The sequence below is a fragment of the Alosa alosa genome, chromosome 1 (assembly GCF_017589495.1).
Source record: "Alosa alosa isolate M-15738 ecotype Scorff River chromosome 1, AALO_Geno_1.1, whole genome shotgun sequence".
Taxonomy (NCBI): Eukaryota; Metazoa; Chordata; class Actinopteri; order Clupeiformes; family Clupeidae; genus Alosa; species Alosa alosa.
Window position 1 is genome coordinate 13,528,599 of NC_063189.1, and position 24,737 is coordinate 13,553,335.

General features: G+C 40.5%; 1 protein-coding gene across 2 annotated transcripts in view; it reads right to left on the minus strand.

Annotated features, from left to right (window-relative positions):
* Nucleotides 1-490: 490 nt before the first annotated feature.
* Nucleotides 491-24,737, minus strand: part of tmtopsa (teleost multiple tissue opsin a) — a 36,473-nt gene continuing 12,226 nt past the window's right edge. The window contains exons 3-4 of one of the 2 annotated variants that reach the window (XM_048262665.1): nt 12,185-12,418; nt 491-5,570 (exon numbers count right to left, since the gene is read on the minus strand). In XM_048262665.1, coding sequence (XP_048118622.1) covers nt 5,337-5,570; nt 12,185-12,418 — 468 coding nt within the window. In that variant the 3' untranslated portion in view covers nt 491-5,336. Of the gene's footprint in view, nt 5,571-5,865; nt 5,964-12,184; nt 12,419-24,737 lie in introns of those variants that run through there. The other variant, XM_048262671.1, reaches the window with a different exon arrangement.

Genomic DNA, 24,737 nt, shown 5'->3' on the forward strand with positions numbered 1-24,737 from the left:
TCAGAAGGTTAATTACCTCCCTTGCTCTTTACAATGCAGGAAGCGATCAGTTGGATTTCCAATGTGTACCTTATCTCAGACCCTCTGGACGGTTGGGTGGAGGCAGTGGCCTCAACATTGAATTCAGATGTTACAAAAACCCATGTTGATGTATCGGTCAGATAATGCAAGGTGGTTTTTAATTGGTCCAGAAATGATTTTGTTGGTTTGTGTTCTGAGGTTAAATGCCAGATGTGGCTGCACACAAAAGACTGATGTGATGGGAGGATGAGTAAATGTGCCTAGGTGATTTATCACCGTGTGGAAAAATGCTGTCAGGAGAGGTGCAAAAGAGGAGAACATTTTCTATGAGCGAGTAATCCACTCTGAGGTTTTTACATTGGCAGGGCCTGTGTGGCTGCTGGTTTGACTGTGTAAGAGTGCAGATCCGAATGCAACACGAGGGAATAATAATAATAATAATAATAATAAAACATTACTCATCTGAAAATATATTTGCTTCCTTCGGAGCTTTATTGAACTGCAACTCATTTCAGATATCTGTGGACCCTGGGCAGCTTTTCTGTGTCATCACACACACACACACACACACACACACACACACACACATACTTACATATTCACAAAAAAAACAGTACTGTACAAAGTACAAATATGCCACAATCTTTAGAAGTATTCAATATATTCGGTGAGTTAAACAAAGCACTTTACCTTTTCAAATCCATGAACATCTTTACAGAGTGCAGTAGCCTACACAAAGACACTGAACATGGAACATAAGACAAGCTAGAACACAAAACTACACATAGCTGTATGTAGTCTATCCAAGACCTCTGTCCAGATGAATCTTCACAGACTCTTTACATACAACCCTGTTTCCAAAAAAACTGGGATGTTGAGTAAAATGCAAATAAAAACAGAAAGCTATGATTTTCAAATCATGTAAATCATACATTCAATTTCAAATAGTGCAACAAAAACATCAATTGTTGAAACAGAGAAAATGTATTGTTTTTGGAAAATATATGTCTATTTTGAAATCGATGCCAGTTTTGAGAATGAAAATGTTCATTCTTGCCCAATATATGGTTGCAGCTGCTTAACAGTGTAGGGTCTTCATAATTGTGTTTTTCATTCCTTGATGTACCCAGTGTGGCAGGTCTGGACTGCAGGCAGGCCATTTTAGCAACTGGACTCTTCTATGTAGCCATGTTGTTGTAATCTGTGCAGAATGCAGTTTGGCATTGCTTTCCTGAAATATTTAGGTCTTCCCTGAAAAATATGCTGATGGATGACAGCATATGTTGCTCAAAACCTGTACATATCATTCACCATTAATTGTACCTTTCCAAATGTGCAAGCTGCCCATATCATTGGCACTAATGCACCCCCATCCCATCTTTTTTTTCCCCCCAGCTTTTGAACTGCGCACCAATAACAAGTTGGATGGTCCCTCTCCTCTTTAGCCTGGAGGATGCAGAGTCCATGTCATGATTTACAAAAAGAATTTGGAAATCCAATAAAAAATTTGATCCAAGAACTGGCCTGTCCACAGGACAGTTTTTCACTTCGCCTCGGCCTATCTTACATGAACTTGGGCCCAGAGAAGATGCTGGCATTTCTGTATCATATATCTGTATCAAAATAGGCCAAATATGGTCTATTTTATGCATGGTAGTTTTAACCAACATTGGTGGATGAAGCGTTAAACTGTGTTCATAGACAATGGTTATCGGATGTTCTCCTGAGCCCCTTTACAGAAACAGTTCTGATTTTAATGCAGTGCCACCTGAGGTCCTGAAGATTATGGCCATCTAATATTGTTTTTCAGTCATGTCCTTTGTTTACAAAGATTTTTCTGGAATCTCTGAATATTTTAATGATATTATGTACTATAGATGATTAAATCCCCAAATTCTCTGCAATTTCACATTGAGGGGCATTACTCTTATATTGTTGCATTATTCACAGGTTTTCATAACTGTTTCTCTGCGATGCTCTTTTTATAGGCAATCATGCTGCCAGTGAAATGTTCCTCCTTTCGTAGCTTTCTCCAACATTACAGAACTTTTCCAGCCTTTTGTTGTCCCTGTCCCAACTTTTTTGAGACATGTTGCTGGCATGGAATTCAAAAAGACCATTTATTTTACATGAAATAGTCAAACTTGTCAGTTTCAACATGTCATATATTATCCTTTATGTATCTTAATAAAGGTTTTACAAGATTTGCAGATCACATTTTATTTACATTTTGTACAGCATCCCATTTTTTTGGAAACAGGGCTGAAGATCCTTTTATGAAACAAAATCATCATGTTACTTCAGCACATTACAACAAGCAGAGCATGCACTTGTGTCATCAAGGATTGCACAAAATATATAAAGTTGTTTCTGCTGTAGATTTCTACAAAAAGAAATTCATCAAACACTTAGAGTAGAACACTGTTGCTGTCCATTTAAAATATAAATCAGTTGCATATGTCTTGATGTGTATTTCAGTATTCTTTTTAAATTATTCTACAAATGAATACTATCATTCTGGACCTGGCTGTTTCATTGAAAAGGCTGTCTCTTTTCTCATACATTAACATGTATAAACCTTCACATGTGTAAAATAGTTGAAATTGCTAAATGAGTTTTGTTTGAGGTAGTTTACTTTTGATCTTTTCTAAATCAAACAATATGGGGATTATATATGGATTTCAAAATCCATGGGTAGTACATTCGAATTGCTGTTGTGTGTGACAGGTTTTATTTTAGTCTATACATGGAAGTAAACAGTGTTTTGTGATCTATTAGTGGGTCTAAAATATACTTTGCTCTTAAAACATCTGTGTGCAATGATAGCGCTTATTTTTAAACTCCACTAGACTTCTAGAGACCCTCTCCCTTCCAAAAACAACAAACAGCATCATTAAAAGAGAAAAAAGGGTGATATTTACATATACAACATATTTGCAATGGCCACTCTTATCACAGATATTCAAAACAAACATATTTCTTATCACGCATTTGAAACATAGTCATACATTATGTTTGCATGGTATCAGCCATTTGCAGTTTACAGTAGAAAATAAATAATATTGATTGAACACAATTATATTTTCTGAAATAATATGTGCTGCAAAAAGCATTGTTGGGATGGTATATCCCCAACTGTTGTTTGAAATATACATGACTGTGATTGTTTATACACTTTTGACCTGCAGAAACAGGTCTAAACAGAGTAATCTGTGCTTGCAATTAAGTAGAAATCAGATCTGAGCATAACACAATTATTTTCTCTGTAGGACAAGATATTTCAAATAGAAATGACATACAAGTGTATAAGAGAGTTCCCTCAGGAGGCAGTGTGTGTGTGTGTGTGTGTGTGTGTGAGAGAGAGAGAGAGAGAGGGGTGGGTGGACACCTGCATGTGTGTATACATGCTTGTTTAGAGTAAGTATGGGAAACGACATGAATCTGGTTGTCCAAGAGCAGGGTTGCTGATAACTGGCATAAGACAAAATGGCATTTGGCATCTTATGCACTTCTCATCATAATCAGAATAAGTAACATAAGAACAAATATTTACAAAATTTACATTGGATGGGGGCGGGCGGACATACATTGAGTGCTACACTAAATACAAATGACCAGTGGTGATCCTAATTGTCAGATTGAGGGGGAGATGGTCATCAGTTGCTTTCTGTGGGAATACTGATTCAGAGTGCCAGTCTTTGGTGTGTTTACTGTAGTTTGGAGACTGGGGTCTATAGAGTTAGTGAGGTTGGAAATGGGGGCAGACAGGAATGTAGTGATTATTAGCTCTTAAGCACTTGACACTCACAGCACTGTCTTCTAGCTATTTGCAAAACACAAAGTCCTTTGATGTCAACATGGCTGCACTCTGTAACTCACTGACTGAAAATATCTGAGACTTTTCTCATCGGAGGGCTACCAGCCACTCTCCTGAGATATGGTCAGGCAGGGCCAGGCCATCACTTGATCTCCTCAGCCAGCTTAACACGTTGGGCCTCCTTAGCAATCTCAGTGGTTAATCAATGAAAAGGCATTTGATAAATTAACAACAAATGGCTGCTGTGGAAAGCATTGATGATGTTAGCGTAACAGTACCTTTAGTAGAGCTCCATTAAGCATGCTGACTAGATGGAATTTTATTAATTTACTTGTTTCTCCCCATCAGCAGTAAGAAAGGGTAAAACAAGGTGATGCATCACTTCTTAACCGATATCTTTTAAAATATAGCAGCTGACAGTATTAACAGTGGCAAATGTCATTTGTTTGAGAATAATGACATACTGGCTTACAATATCTCTCCTGTTTTACTGCATACTGTTTGGCTGTTGTGAGTCAGGGCATCATCAGAAAGAATGTTATGGAGACTATAGCGCTGATAATTTAGAACACTGGGAGCATGCAGGACAGAAAAACTGGTTATAATATACAGTTGTGAAAACAATAGAACAAGGCAAACACTGAGCTGAGGTCAACTTAAAAACAAACAAAGTAAATGCTAAAGTAAAAAAAGTAGCTGGTGGAGCCCAGACAAAGCATTTGATCATGACTGACACAATGTCTTTCTGAATTAAAGTATGGAAGGGATTGGTTCCTCCATAACTATAATTAGTATGGTAATAATTAATTGTTCATAATTGTAGCTCTGTGAATGCATCAAGCATTGAGGGTGGGTTATCTATTAAAAAAAAAAAAAATAGATGGAATATGTTTAACATGTTTTTCCTGTTTCGTTGTGAGCTTGTGCGACTAGTGCATTCTAAAATTGGCTCAGTTATACAAACTTAATAGCAATCAGGAATCCTCACAAACATTAGACAAATTGTTGTTGCTGCCTGTTGCTGTTGTTGTTGTTGTTGGATTCATTTCAAACGGAATATGATCAGGCATAGACAACTTGAAAGAGTTCCATTATTCGGAAACAATCACTATTTTGTCCTCTAAAACCTTTTCCCCTCCAACACAATGCCCACAACTCTGCAATTCATCTTCCCCCTATGTTTTCAGATAGAAATGTGATTGCGTTTTAAAAATGTCCTACTGTTTTCAGAAATATGTCGGTATATGGAGTCACAATAATAAGAGTACACAAATATTTTCCTTTAAAGCATTGAGAGAGGAGAGTCACATGAATGTGTGCCCAACCGTGCACATATCAACAGCGCTATTACCAAACATTCATGTCCAGTCTGTCCTTAGACATGTGCAAACTGCAAAAAACACCATTACACAACAGGATGATCCAAATACAGCCATTTCTCTGTTCCAAGTGTCCTGTTTTCTGCAAACGTGGACAAAAGTGGAGCCGTTTCTGGCCGTTATTCAGTGTAGTATACCACAAGTGATACTTTGGCGGGTTTGCTGTCGTCTGAGGAAGGCGGCCCTTCCAGCTGGTTTGGCAGAGCTGTGGTGGCAGGGCCCGCGGTACAGTTATTGTCGTTTGTGCGTCGCAGGACTCTCATGCTCTGCTTGTACACTCGGGATGTGCTCCTGAAGCTAGAACCACGCTCAGGCGCCTGACATTTCAGCATGGCACGGAAACACCGGTAGAACTGGTGGACACGTGGACACACACACACACACACACACACACACACACACGTAAGAGTATCATCACAAGTAGATACACACAATCATATATAAAATGCATATGCAGATGCATGAGAAAGTTAATGCAAACATACAGTAGGTCATCTCATGGAATAACTGAAATGTCTATGCACAAATGCAAATACAGAGATTATTATTTAGAATAGTTCTAGAGAATAGCTTAATTAACCTGAATTGTTTTTGTTACAACTGTGCCATCTGGAAATGAGGGCATTTCCTCATCAATTTCAGGTCTGTTTCTGGTTCTTATGATAATGGTTAGCAGGCTCATAGATCCATTATTGATCACCAACAGGAGGGGACTCCGAGTCATTCAATGCAATGTATTATATAACCTTAAAGAGAGAATCATTACAGGTCATTAGCTGTGAATAAAATAGCTGAATGTGCATGCCATTTTGTATTCATCTCACTGTGAGGGTCAGCTGCAGCTATCTCTGCACACCCATGTAGAACAATACGAGGTCTCGCTAATTACTTGTTCAGTTTTGTTCTACAGGGAGTTAATCATTTATTCTGAGAACCAAAGAAAGCCATTGTAGCATTTCCCTTTTAGCACTGGTCATGATATTAGTGGGGATAATAATGAGTGATAATCACTGTCAATTTGTACACTTTGGGTCAGGACAAAAAAGGCTCACTGAATTCCATTCAGTGGTGGCAGAGTTGCTGGGGTCCATATCTATAAGTAATGATTCAGGGTTATGGCAAAAACATCTTTGCACAACCATTAATAACAATAATTACCCATTCATATATTCTCATAAATTAGCTCTAATCTGAAACATGCTCTGGAAATATGTGCACATAAAATGTAAGGTATATTTAGGGAAATAGTAGGTAGCTAGTGCCCAGCATTCCAGCTACAGCAATTTTCCATTTATTGCATGCATTATGTAAGCAAAACAGTGTTTTGTGTAAATAAAAAAACAATAAAACTGCACATTGACCACAACCGTGTATTAACAGTTTATTTAACATGACGATGTTGAATTTCACACGATTACCATTGTCAAGCTGTCCACATGTGTGAAACCACTCGTTTGTGAGTGTACATTTACATTACATTACATTACATTACAGTAAAGCCGGAAATTGAACCGACAACTTTCAGGCTACTGCACGCTAGCCCAGCTCCTTAACAACTACACTACCACCGCCCCATATTTACACGTGGAACACTACTTAAAAGTGCTTTAAGCGATGTTACGCAGTTTCTAAGCTAAAACAATTTTTGTCACATAAGGTAAACATCTCCTCACCATCCGCTAGCTGCCTGTTCCCTGAATACACTGTAAAAAAAAAGCGCCCTGCGAAGACAGCTCAGGCTCCAAAAACGCGTTCAGGAGAGTTTCAATTGCACAGGAGGGAGGGGCGAGCTAGCTCTCTGTTTTGTTTGAACGTCAACAGAAGTGATGTTACCCAACATCGCTTAGAGCACCTTTAATATTCAGATAGAAGATAGAAACCAATGAACACAGTGCCTAACAGCAAAAAAGCTCTAATAATGTGGCTGCAATTCTTGCAGGTTGCAGCTTATAAAAGTAGTGAATTATTTCACATTAACAAGTTCAGACAGAAACAAGCATCGCTTCTACTTCTAGGCATGTTAAACTTGAAATAAGTCAAGTAGCCAGTAGGGAAATGGTCTGTAATCACACTTGTCACGCACAACACTTTCATGATAAATACAGTACTGTATATATTGAAGAGCATATGCATTTTATACTGAAAAGGCATAATGCCCTTATACCAAGGAAACAAGAAATATTACTTTCTGATTGGCTGATAGGGGGCTGATTTGTATTGGGGCATCTATAAAGTACATCTTGAAAAACAATCAATCACCATTCCATATGAATGCTAAGAAGATTGTAAATGGTGTATAAGTGGCGATGTGTTCTAAAATAGAATAGAGGACAGATCTCCCAAGTACATTCCATTTGTTGATACTGCTGAAGCAGTGAATATGACCATATTAACAGTAGTGAATGGTGTCAGTAAGGTAGAACATCCCTTGAGAAAACGTAGTGTACTTAGTATACTGTGCTTCAGTCATGTATACTTATAGTTTACACTACATTTCCTTAAGAAAAGTAGGCATACCCTAGAATGTTCCCTTATATGGCAGCAGACCATTGTCCCCACTCATTGAATTGAAAAGTCACAAAAGTACATGACAGGCAAGGTATGCTGAGTGAAGATATCAGAGTTCAATTCTGCAGAAGAATGGCAAGTTTCCTTATACAATGCCATGGCAACTGTGGACTCCAGAAGGGAAAAAAGATAGAAAGTGCTTGGCCACTTCAGAACAGTATCCATTTGAGGGGAAACAAAGCACATTTCCCAACAGAGCCTGGTCTGACCCTGTGGCTTATAGCCATTAATATCTGTCAGGCAACCTTACATTAGGAGGCTCCTCACCATAGGGGGTCATTCAGATGTAAATGAACTGTGGCAGTTCAACTGCTTTATTGTAATAGGTAAGGTAGACTGAGGGGCCGTGCACACGGGTTTTGTTAACGGTTATGCCTTGCATGTACACGACGCCGGCAGTTTAGGAGACTGAAACCGATAGCTTTTGAAACCGGCTTCCGAAGTGGGAACTTTTGAAACCGCCGGCTAACTTTCGCCATGTAGACGCCTGTAGGTGCGAAGCCGGCAACTTTATGACTACATAGCCCCACCTCTCAACTCAGCCACGGCACTCGACCTGACATGTTGCTTGTCAAAACAAACCAAACCATTTATTTATCATATTAAAATGTTTTTCTTTCCCCTGTCATGATTTATGTGCACAATGTAGCCTATCAGCTTTTAGTGGCTAAGTTAGAAGCACACGTTAGCTTAACTTATTAGCTTACTGCATGTTAGTGTTTTCTCCAGTGGTGCTCAGACCTAATGCAATGCGTAGGCAAAGCATTTTAAATTTCACATAGCAGTCACATACCTTGAAAATGAACTTTATTAGTTTAACAGTTGAATTGAAAACCGAATTGTCTGTAGTCTCCTTATTTCATGCGACTGCTTAACCAGAGCACTTATTAGACATTTTCTGGCTTAACAAACACCCGGCGGTGTCGTGTAAACGGCCTCTGAAAGTGTAGGCTACATTCTGCCTTGCATCACAGTCCTGCTGTGGGCCAAGAGCAAGAGGTGAACGTTTTTGTTAACTGATGACAGCACCGTCGGGGAGTAAGAGGTCTGTGTTGATGGTGGCATTGGTGAATTCCGTGCCAAAAAAGTTGATGTGAATTGAGATTAATTTCCGGGACTCATGCCTTAAACAAAATGAGCAGTCAGGAAAACTAGGAAGAAACTGCCGTTTCTCACTTTTCTGTAACATTAACAGAGGTTTTACTGACTAAAAAAAACTCCATCACTTTCACTACAAGCGAAAGTGTTCAAGACTCCCTTAACACTGCTGGATATCAATGTCCTGTGGCTACAAAAAATGCCCTCACTAAAGGAGAGGTGAATAGTGTCTGTGAAACCAATTGCAGAACATTTTCAATTGAATTTCAATACCACTGAATACCATACAGTGGAATAATCCAAGAAACCTCTATGTCTTAAAATTGTATGGGGTTATAGAACATCAACAGACTGAATGTGTACAAAACTGATCTATGTATTTTCTCTTATCATCTGTTTCTGATCCTTTCATAAGATATTTATGGCACATAATTATTATTTTACATCGCACAAATCTAATTTTGTTTTCCGTGTTGCCTTAATAGTCCCATTGATAGCCATCTCTCTCTTAACAAGAGGCAATACAGTACTTACCCATCATCCCAATCTGTCCTGTAGCAGTTTCCACCCTGCTGTCCATGAGGTCTTGGGTGGACACTGAATGCAATTCGTATCTGTACAGCATTTTTAGTCTTCAACTCGCCTCAACTCACTGTTTCCATAGTTACGGGCTGGGAGGAATTGAAGACTGAAAATGACATACAGGAGTATCTGTCTTCAGCGTCTAATTAGTGACATAATTTCCTGAAAATTCAAAATATTGCTTTGGGGGAGGAGAATTCTTAATTGAAAACGAAATTTCATTAATAACCATTAAATTCAATTTTAACAGAACGCTGCAATGAAAATAATGGCAAACGAACCATTACATTACATGCTGTTGCTGTCATCTCAGACAATTTAATTAAACCTGCATGCATACAGTACATAACCCATTCTTTTCACAGTGATCTGTTCACTGATCTCAAACATCATTAATTTGCCTTAATTACCTCCCATTTAATTGTCGCATGTAATCCTCAATTACTAGCCCCAGAATTTAACAGAGCTCAACTAAGCTTGTGAGTACAGTAGCAACAACAAAAGAGTAAGAAGCACTCTGACACCTCTTCCATGTTGTCTACTATCTGTGGTGTAATACTAATAATATATAATAATGTCTTTATAATCTTTATTTATAGAACACTTTTTGGAATCCATGTTACAAAGTCTAGACTCAGTATTTGCAAGAGTCAATGAGGTCTCCTGATAACGCTGTGCTTATCATATATCTGAATCACTCCAACATGTGTACAGTCCCCAGTGGTGTTTAACACATCAGAACAAGAGGAGAGTTCATACATGGAGGGATTAAAGGCTCGCTCTGCTCCTTCCCTTATTATAAAGGAGCGAGAGGCTGAAGCTCCTGAGGGAATGATACTAAAGGCCTACAATTAATGTTAACAAATTCACCATATCAATTATTATTGTTTTTCTGAGGGGAGTAGCCAGCTACTTTTAGCACACGACAGGTCCAGAGAAAGTAAGGGGAAGACAACAAAAATAACCTAACATAATATGTTTTGGCAGAACACAGTAAGGAATACTGATGAGATCACAGCTGAAAGGTGAATGGCCAGCTACTAGACATAGTACAGGGTCTGCTAAAGAGAAAACACAAACTGACAAACCAGAAACTGCTGGCAAAGAGGCCAGCAAGGGGCAACCCTGGTCTGTCTAAAAGTTCTGTGACTACTCACTGACTCTTGGACGAATGGAACACCAACAACCAAGCTGCCCGAAGTTCAAAATGCCACACAAGAGAGAGAGAGAGAGAGAGAGAGAGAGAGAGAGAGAGAGAGATGTATAAGAGAGAGAGAGAAAGAAATAGAGAACAAGTTTGAGACACACTGCGGCTGTCTGAGAAGGGAATTGATTGGGCTCAAGACAGAGTGAAGTATACTGTGGGCCTCGAGATTTCGCCTTTTTCTCTTTCCTAGAGAAATGATGATGATGATGTTCTGCACAAGGCCTTGCCCTCTGGTCCTTTGAGACCTCTACAGGCCTCTACGCTGCTGTCCGAGGGTCAGCAAATCATGTCTAACGCATCTCACACACTGAAACGTAACACACACTACTGGCAGCCCAGAAGACGTAAGACCATGAAACATTTATTTAGCGAGAACATTCAGTATTGATATCAGTTACAAGAGTTTTGCTCCAACTAATCCACAGTTAAGTAAAACCAAATTAATAAAATGTATCTGGCCACGTGTGGCCAACACACTTGCCCTACAGAACGTTTCCTTTTTTTCCTCATGTTCTGATGGTGTCATTCTTATTTGATTTGAATTATCTTGCTCTCACTTTTGTTATCAGTTGCCAAACAGATTTGCCTGTGCACGCCAGACAAGGGACAGCAGGGATAGTCTAGCCCATAATCTCTGCTGAATCACATTACAGAGTTAGATTCCATTTAGTCAACCTCATCACACCAACAGTGCCTTGTATCTGATAAGGCAGTATCCCTGGTGTATTTGTGCATTACGGTCTGCGCTGAGAGTTTGGCAATGGACAGACTACCGCCTGCTCCACGCTGGCTCAGACTACCATCTGTGGCCACACCGGCTCTCTCACTGAGCTGCGCTCACACACACCACAAGGCCAAAGCCTGTCCAGCACTCCTGCAGGTGACATGCAGAAACAACTTAATTTGTTTATCAGTGTCGATGCTCAGACTTGAGTGATTCATCTCCTCTGCTCTCCCAAAGCGAAAAGGTGCCCGGGAATAAAAGTGTTGAATGGAGATGCAAACATAAGCACCATGCACTCACATGCTTGAGCTGCGCACACACTTTCTCACTCGCACACCACAGGTACACCCACATCTAAATAGAGGTCACACAAAGAAAGTTTGTGTCTGCAAGTCCCTTTCTATCGCAGAGCTGATTAAGTTAGGGAGCATGCGAACAGAGTCTGCCTTCTCCTCCCCCCCTGTCGGTACCTTGATGTCCCAGTATAAATAGAAAACCCCTGACAACCCAAACAAGCAGGAGATGTTATTTACAACTGCTGAGAACACTGCTGACACATTGACAGATGGCTTGATGAGCACAACGAATGAGATTACACATGAGAGCGTGCAACTATGTGCCACCAGTAAGTTATGTCCTCAGATTCCCCCAACGACAATGATGCAGCTTAATATGATTGTGTCCTGTGCGTGCGTGTGCGTGCGTGCGTGTGTGTGTGTGTGTGTGTGTGTTGTCTCACATACCATATTGCAAAGACAGGTGGTCCCTGTGTGTTGGCATTGTCTTACCTGTTTGTTCATGAATATGTAGATGATGGGGTTGATGACCGTGCTGGTCTTGGCGAGAATGGAGGGGATGATGCTGGCCTCGGGCGTTATCAGGTCTGGAGGACCAAAAGTGGCCAGGAGAGCCATGATGCCGTAGGGCAGCCAGCAGACCAGGTAGCACCCCACCATGATAATGACCATGGCCAGGACACGCTGCTCACGTTTACGACCCAGCGCTCTGTTCACACCACTCACCTGCACGCATGAGAGAGAGGGAGAGAGAGAATGGACTGCATGAGAAAGGTGTGAAATGTGATATACAACTGAAAGTAGGAGGGAGACAACGCGACAGTAAACAGGTCATTTGGGGGGAAAAGCTGCCAAAGGGAATAGACAGTGGTTGAGAGAGAGAGAGAGAAAGAGGGAGAGAGAGAGAGAGAGAGAGCAAGGGAAGACAATGATGAAAAAGACTGAAGGTATAGTCAAAAAGACAGCAGCGCTTCACAGTGCTTACATGAATATTTCCACCTGCCCCATTTTCCTACCCATCACTCCATCATTACCGACACTCTTTTCACCATTTCTCTGAATACTCTGGGTAAAAGCAAGACTGTTAAAAAAGAAACATTTTTCCACAGCGCAGGGTGGGGGGGAGAGAGAGAAAGACTCAAGGGTTGAATGGCAGCTGGATCCTGCAGTGGGACTCGCACCGTCCCCTCTCAGACCCCTGCTCCAACCAGAGCGTGTTTTCATCTGACTATCTCCACGTTAAATCAGTGCTCTCCTGTGACCCACGTCACTCAAGACACCATGGAAGCAGACACGTTGTCAGCCAGTGCTTTCAAATGGTAACTGAGTTGACATTGTTTGTGAGATAGATGGCTAATGCACACACACACAGAAAGAGAGAGAGAGAGACAGAGACAAAGAGAAACACACAGATTTGTACACAAACTTACACACCCTCAATCACACCCACCAATCGAATGAAAATTAAAATCTTGTCATTTGTCCATGGCTGAAATGTTTGCTTCTTGACAATGATGTGAGGTGGATCTTCTACTGACAGCTCTTTTAACCATGGCCAGTGAAGGGCACCATTTTATCTTTCACATTCCGACCACATACACAACTCGCAGACAGTATAAGTAACAGCTGTACTCAAGACACTTTTCTCTAGCATTGAGCCACACTGACACATTTCTCCTTGACCATAATCATTTTCTTTGTAATAAGTAACTAAATCAACAAACACTAACATCACTGGATTGATGTTATTCAGTGCTTTCCACTCCAATGTTTTGCTATTATTCAGCAAACTCTGCCTGAATGGAAGCCATTTCAGGGTTTCATTTGTAAAATATTAGGTGGGGGAGCTCAGTAGAATATGCCCAAGCAGCACATAAATTGGTACTGTATGCATAAATAAATAAGGTCTATCTAAATATTTTTTCATAGAGCACAGAACCATTAAACTTCTATCCATTAGACTGCTAAACCAAATAACTTGCCAATGCAGTGGCGAATATACTGTAACACAGGCAAACATCAGAATGTTGTGTTTCCCTACAACTCAGGGGATACATCTTTATTTTTTTACAAATACTAGTGATGCATTCATTATGATTGAGTAAAAATAATGTTTATAAGAAATGGTGTGGCAGTGAGAGTCTCCTGTCATACTCACACTGTGAGGTAGATTTGACTGACTTGGAGAGCAAGAAAAGGACAATCACTTCATTACAGTTCATTAAGATCACCTCACCAAACCTGTCCACCCTTGAAAACAAAAAAACAGCCAGGGAAGTTGCAAACCATTTGTCACACACCTTTATGGCCAGTAATAGCCTGCCTACATGGCCAGTGAGCAGAAACACTCATGCATAATTCTATAAAAAGTACCCAGGCCCTAGTTATAGACCAAAAACAGCTAGGAAACACCTACTTAGATGTGTCTTCAATGTTTCAGTAGTCATTCTGGCACTGAATGGTTTTCTGAATGCCTGTTTGAGTAGGAGGAGCAGAGGAGGAAATCTATGTTTTCTATATTCTTTATTTTTAGATGGAATTTTCTCTCCAGGAGCATGTGCTCACCTCAGTCTAATTGCAATAGTATGATATAACGTTGGAAGTCATTATTGCGATCACCCTGTCAGGGTGTATGCGAGAGAAAACAGCTGACAAGGTTGTGTGTGGAAATATTGGCAGAAGTCCACAATGCAAAACAGGGTCCATTATTGTACATGCTATAACTCAAAGACCATTAATGTCCTTACAAGACAGTCAAAACCAAGCATTCAGTTTTGTAAAGTGTCCATTTTGTCACCAAAAGGCAGCCCTTTGACATGTATATTGGTTTGCGCTACACTAGTGAATGCGTAACTATACTGATCTGCGTATACTGTAGGTGGGCAAGAGGCTTGTGTCTGCCACTAGCTCATAGTGAGGAATCTCAACCAAAGAATGCAAACTGCCTCAAAAGAAATACAATGCTCAGTTACATTAGCCACATTCTTTCCACTGACTGGAATCTAATATGCCTTTATGCTTGGTTATGCTGATTTCTGTTGGTATGCCATAACTGTAAGGTAGTGGAAAGTTACTAATATAATACAGATTGCACAATAATCTTGTTGTAGGTATTTTCAATAACCAGGGCTCTGGTGGCAAAAGGCCAGGGTCATCGATGGCTTGAGGGTCTGGCACCAATCTGAATGTATGCAGTGCACAACAACGACCCTGTGAAATCGGGTTGTTTGCTGAGGAAAAGCAAACATGTTGTCTCCACCATTTGGGAGTGCTCTGTTCAAACTTCTCCTCTCAAGACATCAGGCATGTACACAAGCTAAATCAATGGAGGTGACGATCATCCAAACAAACACAGAGACATGATTGTGTTTCCAAGCAGAGCCAACTGCTTTTACCTTCACCAAAATCCCTAAAAATCCCTAAAAAAATAATGTTTGAAAGCTTAAAAGAAGAAATAGTTTTTCCAGTGTAATCTGGTAAACATACTGAGACACACACATTCACAGAGAGTAGTGTGTCATTTTCCTTTCAATATGTTATGATGAGCATAAGTTTTCTGGTGAATCATACAGTTATGTTTTTATAGGCTGTACTATGCAGTTCTGAACACATACCTTTTATGGATGTGGATTTAAAAGGTAAACACTTTAAATCAAGAAAAGACAGAGGAAAGGGTAAAGAGATTTTTAGGCTTACAGCATTTAATTACTGTTGAAGTCACCTCTGTTGTCCTTCCACCACTAGTCAGTGAAAATTGTATAGATAAAATGCAGCCGTAAAGGTGCTACACTTAGAGCACTTTTTGTTTTTAATGTACTGTATGTTTATGTGAGAAAGGCAGAGAAGTTTATCCCACCTCAACCCCTTTGCCCAATGGTATCCTTTACCTACTAAGCTTGAAATCCAGAGCTTGTTTGCTACCAAACCATTCTGAATACTCAACTGAACTCAAGGGGTAAGCAGGTTTGTTTAAATTGTTTAATTTTTTCTAATATGACAATAAGGATGTAGACCGATCAATTTGTAATTAACTGAGTATAACAGTGCCCTACAATGTAAGTTGTAATGGACTCCAGTTTCATAGTTTCATCTACTTCTTTCAAAGGCTTTTAATGGTGTGACAAACCACTGTCATTTGACAAAGAAAATTTACATGGTGGCAGCAGCACCCAGCACCACATCCATGCGCATCCATTTGGCCCTGTCCTGCCCTACCCTGCCCCGCCTGTCCACCCCCACACACACACGCCATACTTACAGATCCCCGCCACCCCACAACTTCCTTGCTCACTCTCACGTACATCCATATTTTTCCATCTCGGCATTGTGAGCCCATAAGGAGCTCCTGCCAGCCCTGGTGTTCCGGGTAAATGTGATTGATTGTATGCTTTGTGCCTACTGCATTAGTTGAGGAGAAGCACAGTGCCCTGGCAGGGCTTGCTTGTCACCAGCAAAGCGCTGTCTTGGCAAGAAGTGTCGGCATTCCACTGGGCCCTTCACAAAGACTCTGGCAATCCTGTAAACCATTTTCTACTCTCGCTCTGCAGCGAGGGCCTGCTATCACAGATTGAATAGAGAGAGCAATCCTAGGAAAGATCTAGAAAGAGAATCTGAAGTTCAGCCGCTTTTTTGTGCGTCTCTTTAATGCATTGCAAGCCTAAGAAAGACAGCAGAAGAGAAGGAACAAAATGGGCTTTACAAATCTTTCTGCCTCCCATCACAAAAACTTTCAAAGGCCACTTATGATGTGTAGTAGGCATAACATAATGCAAGAAGTTAAGGGGAAGTCATATCTTCCTGTTGCAATTTTGTAATAAATAAACTATTATTATCATCAAGTAATTGATGATACAATTTTCATTTTGGGGGTTATGTTATAAATGAAACCTGTTATATACTAAACAAACCCATGGTTCAAGGTTGTTTCAACCCCTGCATGGTTCAGTTGGGTAGGCCTACACTCTGGATTCCTAGTGTGCTATAATTGAATTAGGTGCATGCAGAACAGCTGGTGGTGAATTGTCATGGAAGAAGTTGGGATATCAAAAAGGAAAAACAAGGTGACAGAAAGCTGAGAGAGAGAACAATGACAGTTACCCATTCCCAAATAAAGATCACTAACTTTGGCATTCCTCTGGTATGCACTGTTACATTATGTACATGGCATGATAGCTACATCCAATATTAGTGGATTGAGGTTAACCACTGCCTGGATGATATTGCGATCTAATAAGTTAACAGTGCAGTGTCAATGTCACTTTACCTAAATAATCAGGTTAACTCTGAAAACAAGATAAGTGCAATTTTAGTAATGAATAGAGTTCAGTGGATTTGTAGCCAGCTAACTACCATACGTCACCTAACTAGGCTGTTTAGTAATCAGATCCCTTGTCATGCACATGCAGCTTTAGGATTAGGCATTTTATTTTTGCATATGCTATAAACTATAATTCTATATAACACTCTAAATACGGACACCCAGTATTCAAAAGTAACAGCAGAGAAGCTACACTATATCGTAGATCTCCATCTTTTGTGTGACCATATTTCATGGTGTTTGAGAACATTTGGAAACATGTTGCCCATGTCAAATACCACTGAATTTTAAAGAATCCCTCGAAACTGTTTCTGAATTCATGTCTTGCTAGAAATTATACATGCCACTCAAGCAGGCCTACTTCTGACTAGGCTACCTGTTTTCAGTTTTGTTAATCGTTTAGTTGGCTATTATCTGTCACTTACTACAACCACTCGTGTGGTTGTTTGTTTGTTTTAGTTATAACTTTGGGATTACATACTTAACAGTCAGCCCTATTATTAATTTTGAGTCATACAGAAAATTAGTGGCACAGCTTTGCAAAATGCTTAATGGTGCCATATTTTTCTATAGCCACTGCCCCCCTGTTGTGCTTTGCCCCTGATGATAGATGTTCATTTCTGATCTGGTCATAAAAATCAAGGTCCATACAAACTCCCATTCTGACTAATCTCCAAAAATAGGCCTCTCCTCCACCTGGGGTTGTAATATACATAATTATTATTAACGGTCCAGTAAAAATGCAACTCAGTTTTGCTCAGCTACATCAAGAGCACATTTTTCATGTGCATAAATATTCTATTTGAAGGAGGATATGATTGTAGTCACACGCTGAAAAATTGATATTGAGTTGAATTTACAGATGGGACATGTGCAGCTTTATTGTCTTTTTACATATTGCATGCAATTTACACGAAAAACTGTGGTTCAACTCCAACTCTTAATCCAAACACAGTGGAGTGATTCAAATATGAATACAGTGGATTCAGGATGGTAACAACCAGGCTAGATTCAAATATGAATACATGCCAACTGCCCATGTTCACCACTGCTACTTGTAAGCACACAATTCTGTGTTATGTGTATGATTTATTATTTTTTTATGTGTATGATTTATTTAACAGTCATGGAATATTTGAGCATTGAACATGTTGACCACATAACAATATAGCACAGCATATGATTCATTTATCCTTTTTCTGTTTGTAGAACATTAGCGGGTATTATGATATCTCTGTCTTCATTTGGAAATACAACAGTGTAGACTTAACGATCAGGGAAATTATTTTAGTTTCAACCCTTCTGTGGTTTTATTGTGGTGTGGTTTTGCACGCAATCAGCATTCTCTGGGCCAAAAATTAGCCACACACATTCCCTTCTGTACTGATAAAGCTTCCTCAACAGGCCAGCATTGAAAACAAATGTATATCTATTGATATGAGCACATGTAGTGAATGCAGTGTGTGAAAGTGGGCCAGTGTGAGTAATTTGTCCAGGGGAAGCTCTGCTCCAGATCACTTACACAACTCTGTAGGGCTGAGATGTGTACTCCCAGAGAGAGAACCAGGGCAAGATTCATGACACAAGCACACCAAAGACACCTAAGCCGCAGACATTTATTTACCGACGTATGCTGTATTTATGAGGGCAACAAGCCATTGCCCGCCCGCACTCCCTGCACCCTGCTCCATCTGTGATCTATGGGACTAAAGGGAACAAAATGTTCAGGATAATATCTGGTCTACTGTATGTTATCAGGACGCCAGGAAAATCACAGGTTCACAATTTTCCACTCTGTGGGTTTCTTGTCCTCCTTTGACCATGTTGTGGAGCTGGAGGCACCCTAAATGAATTAGGCAGAAGTCGGTCACTAATTACTACAAATTATAGCCCACATGATGATCAGATGCACAATTTTCTTTAGATGAAGATCACAGTCTAAATCCAGCTCCTTAAACAAGCATATTAGCGACAATACATTGACGCTAATAAAAGCCAAACTCAGTTACTCTCCACCCATTGTTGGATGCTTTGGTATGGAAAATGCCCGCACCCTTGGGTATTAACAAACAGAAGCAGCAAAAACACCGGCTGCAGTGCTGTTGGGAACACATCTTAACTGTTAGGTGGCATCAATGGCTTGGTCCCTCCTGAATGTAAAAGCTAAGACCAACAGTTGTCCTGATAGAAAGGTTATTCACAGCTAAAAGATAATTTATGTGGAGGCTCTCTAAACTGGGTCTAAATTGTAACATTGTAAGAAGGAGAAACAGTCCCATCCTGAATGTAGTCATGCTTCATTTTGTTGCCTCATTCAGTGATATAGTGGTGAAATACTTTGTTTGGGCTAAGACCAGACTTCGGGTCAATTGCATGGCTATAGATGGATGCACCAGAAGTGCTGGATGGCTGGCATAATTACGGACCGGGAAACTGTCCATATGTTGTTAAGACTAATGGATGGTGGTGGCGTAGATTTTTGAGCAAGACACCGCTTGAGACGCCGTGTGTATGTCAGTCATGGGCCGAATTATGTGTGGCAACTCCGAAGTCTGGAGTTGCTGATGGATGAACTCTGCAACTTCAGCAACATCAGTTTTATTGCGCCAATGCCAGAGGTGTTTTCTTTGCAAGGTTCTCTGTAAAGTGCGGAGGCTTATTTCAATATTATGCCCTTCATGTAAAAGCGTTTGTATCTCAGTGTTTGTAAAACCACGTCGAAAATAGTTTTCAATGATTGAATTCATCTTGAATGACCACGGAAATATAAGGGGCAAAGCATTTCCTTTTTAGTCATAGCGAAATATGTCAGAATAACGAGATAGGTATCTCAGAATAATGAGATACTATCTCACAATAACAAGATAATGAGATACTATCACAATAACAAGATAATGAGATACTATCTCACAATAACGAGATACTATCTCACAATAATGAGATACTATGTCACAATAACGAGATAGTATCTCACAATAACGAGATACTATGTCACAATAACGAGATACTATCTCACAATAATGAGATACTATCTCAGAATAACGAGATAGTATCTCGTTGAGATACTATGTCAGAATAATGACATAGTATTAGGGATGGGCATCGTTAAGAAATTATCGATATCAATGCCATTGTCGAACTTGCTTATCGATGCGATTCCTTATCGATTCCCATATCGATTCCTGTACCATTTGCTGCTCAACATCAATACAGAACTGCAATATCAATACAGAACAGTGTTTCCCCTAGATTTTTTTCCAGCAGCGGTGCTGTTGATCGTAGGAAGCCTCCCCCCCAGAAGATTTTGAAAAAGAGACTCCTTAAATGATGACTTCTGGTGGATTTTGTTGAAAGAAATTGACAGATTGAGTTACAAATTATGACAAAAAATAAAGCTTAATCACAGGCCACTGTACAAACTATTACTATTTAGAATGTACAGTGCTGTGCACAAGTTAAGACATTTATTAATAACATTTTACATGATACATGATACATTCACAAAAAATTGTGCTTGTCCTTAAAGGCTTGATTTTTCCTCTTTTTTAAATTAAGCCATTAAGATCAATTTCCAAAAGATTATTTGTATTCCTCCTTTTAGTCAATTTTAGCATGGTGTCTTAACTTTTGCACAGCACTGTATAAACTATATAGACTTCTCTTTCATGTCATTACAATGTATTGGTGCGGTGCAGGTCAAATTGAGTGTCTGTCACTTTAAGGCCGAGACGGCCAGAGAGGCTTGCTTGATTCTCACGGTTTTAAGCTAACTTAGCGTTGTTGTGCATGGTGCATAAGGATATATGGATGAAATGAATTGTGTTTTCCATGTCATTTGGTAAAATAAATGCTCAAAAGCCTAACAACTCGAAGCAAATCTATCTTGGATTATAGCAGATAAGTGTTATGTATCATTTCTATGATTTTGGTGAGCTCTACAGGAAATTACAAACTATCTCCAGATGAAAATGGTTGCATATACTATTACCGAAATTCAATTAAACCCACCAATAGGCTAGACCTTAGTTTCACAGCCTAGGTATGTTAGCAACACAGGGCTTAAAAGCATTGACTGTATAACAAACAAAAACGAAACAATGCGTGGAATTTATCTGGGAATAGGCTACTGAAGGTAGGGGCGAGCTACCTCGCTGGCGTGTTTAATTTGGTTCCTTGGTTAACATAATGTAGGCTACGTTTTTTTGCACAAAATTGCGTCTGCTAATAAAGTTAAAACATAAACACAAACAAACGTGATTGTCACACAGAGCTCTTGCGGTACCAGGCACCAATGCACCACACCACACACAAACACCTGACTCCATCATTACACACCGTGCATGTTGAGCTACTGCTAGTTACCAGCCAAGCTAACTTTGTGGGTGCACACACAGGTTGTGTAGTAGCAGTTTTTCATAAAAGTACCTCATAGTTAATAATCAGACATGGGTATCAATATTGTCTTTAATAACTTATCTGAGCGTGGTGAGTGGGAGCCATGTTTGTTTGTTTGTTTGTCTTCTCTCTCTCTGGCAGCACTTCCGGGTGACTAAAGGACCCGAGCTGTGGAAGCCAGCTGTAGTGCCAGCCTCGTTATGATCTGTGATTTCATCCAATTGTTGTTAATTAAGTGTAAATTAAGAGTTGTGAAGAAATCAGGGTTTTGTAATGTGAATGGATGTGTTGTATGTAAAATGGGTAACCTTTTGGCTATTTTGAAATCTTGCCATTGTTTTGCAAATGGGAGATTAATGGGGTTTTGTATGTGTACAGCTGTTTGGGGTTAATTGTAGGGGAGGGGCTTGTGGTATTTAAGACCTCAGAAAGAGGTAGCTGTCTGCCCATTTTCATTGCAGTCTGGTTTGTGGGGCTGGGCTATGCAGTTTTGCTCTTCAGACTGGCAAGTTTTTCCTTTTCTTCTTTAGATACATTTTGTTTTTCTTTTCTTAGTTCATAGGCTACAATATTTTGTACAGTTTGGAAACTTCAACTTTATTTTTGTTTCTTTTATTTTTGGTCACTTGCTCACTTTTGGAGAACCTTGGACTGTAAATAAAACATTCCTAGCACTGGAGTTGCAAATCTTGGCTGAGTCGTCATTTCGTCACAGAACCCATGTGACAGTGATCTCCTGTGGAATCCCTGACTGCGCCTTCAACGTTAGCCTACTATTATTTGTTGACATCGAACCTGAACAAACGGCAGCTGTTCCCTAAGTTCACTTGCGTGCGTTTTTTTAATTAGGCAATTTTTTGCAGCAGCGCTTGAATTCTACGAGTGGCGCTGCTGACTAGCCTACATTGTAGGGGAAACACTGCAGAAGTTTAATGCTTTAAAATTTCTAAATTTTGCATACTGTGACGTCGTGCCGCGACATGGGAATGGATGTTCGGAATTGTTAGTGGAATCGTTAACGTCTGTACGTGTACGATTCCGATGGATCGGAACGTTTGGAACCGGTTCCAAACCGGAAACTGGAACGATTCCCAAGCCTACATAGTATCTCACAATAATAAGATATAATAGATCAGAATTTTTTTTTATGTGGCGCAAACGGGCTTCCATAAGGATTTGATCTTATATTTAATTTAATTGAAATTAAATTAAACATAGAATATTAATATGTGGCGGCCGATTTTGATTTAATGGCGCACCGCCACAGATTAGTCAATGTATGGGAAACACTGGAGTGTCAGTCAGGATTTCTGGCTCCTGCTGGGAATGAAAGGCCCATGGCATAGTTTCCTCACTATGCAATCCACCCTCACAGAAACCCAATAGTTGAGAAAGAGGTGCTCGTGAGCAATGTTATGATGTTCCCAGGAAAAAGGTATTTTTGACCGCCCTCGTTTAACTTCTCTCTCTCTCTCTTTCTCTCTCTCTCTCTTTCTTTTACTCTGTGTGTGTGTGTGTGTGTGTGTGTCCCGCTTCCTGGCAGTCCTGGACATTGACCTATGTGTGGCGAATAATAATGTCTGTGGCTCAAGGCCAGACTTTCTGAAGTAAATCCCCTCCTCTCTGCCATGATGTGAAGGCCCACCTGCAGGGTTCTGACTTGCCTGCTGTGATGTCATCCCAGCCAAAGGAGACACATGGCAAGTGCATTCCCCAGAGGGCAAACAATTAACTCAACTTTAGGGGAGTAACTTACCAAAAAAAAGATTAATTTAGACAGGAGTAATTGGGAAAGATTATATATAGGGGTATAACCTTTCTCTAGAGCCCACATTACATCTGTAAGTATATACTGTACTGTAGGCCTACCGTATGCTGTGTCTATGTCTAATCATTGATATAATCATACTAAACAGCAGAGCTTACCTACTGTCAGAACCCATGCAATCCTGTTTTTCTCAAATGTAAAAATCAATCTTTCAATCCACAGTTTACCATAACAGTATGAGTTAGCAGTGCAAAAACATTGTTTGTGTACAGGTAAGGTGATTCACTTGGTAGATATGCCTTGACGCTGTACTCATCTTTGTTCTATTTTGGTTTAAATTGTTCTATTGTGGGTTTTTTTGGCCATGAAGAATCGTGCTCACAATGAGCTCCTTGGAACAGACACGAGTGGGCAACCGACACGGTGAACCTTGCAAAGTTTCCCAAACTTTCCACTAATTCAACAGTTTTATCAGGCTGAATCCTAATGAGCCATTGTTTTGTACAGTCACGACAGCTTAAGTCCCATCAGATGACTGCAGCTCACAGATCCTGAACTGACAAAAGCAACTGTTTGTGAGCAGGATAAAGAGATTCAGCCACAGATGGTAGACTCCACCTAATAATTGTTCCCTGCTTAATCCTCATATGCAAAAACTGCTCTTTCATCCCAGCCCAGCATTACGGTTTTACTGTGACATGGGGAGCTGTCCTAAAGTCCACTGTCATCTCCACAGTCTTCTTGGGGTTTAACTCCAGATGGTTCTGACTGCACCATTGGGCCAGCTGTTCCACCTCCTGTCTGTAAGCAGACTGACTATCCTGGATCAAACCAATGACGGTGGTGTCATCTGCAAACTTCAGGAGTTTTAGAGACCGGCTCTTTGGGGTGCAGTCATTAGTGTAGTAGAGGGAGAAGAGCAGTGGGGAGAGGACACACCCCTGTGGGGCGCCATGTACTGATGGACCGGGTTTTGGATGAGATGCTCCCCAGTCTGACATGCTGCTGCCTGTCAATCAGGAAGCTGATGATCCACTGACAGGTGGTGGCAGGCACAGAGAACTGGGTGAGCTTCTGATGTAGGAGTTCAGGGATGATGGTGTTGAACGCCGGGCCGAAGTCCACAAACAGGATCCTGGCATAAGTCCCTGGGGAGTCGTGGTGGTGTAGGATGTATTGCCACCCCATATTGACAGCATCATCTGCCGACCTGTTTGCCCTGTAGGCAAATTGCAAGGGGTCCAGCAGAGGTCCTGTTATGTCCTTCAGATGGCTTAACACCAGTCATTCAAAGGATTTCATGACCACAGATGTCAGGGCGATGGGCCTGTAGTCATTTAATCCTGTGGGAGGGTTTTTTGGGGACTGAGATGATGGTGGAACGTTTGAAGCAGGAGGGCACTTCACACATCTCCAGGGACGCACATCTCCAGAATATCTGCATAAAGATTGGTGCCAGCTGTTCAGCAAAGACACACAGACAAGACGGGGACACTCCATCAGGTTCCTCACTTCCTCAACCATTAACCTGAACACCGGCGTACCACAGGGATGTGTGCTGAGCC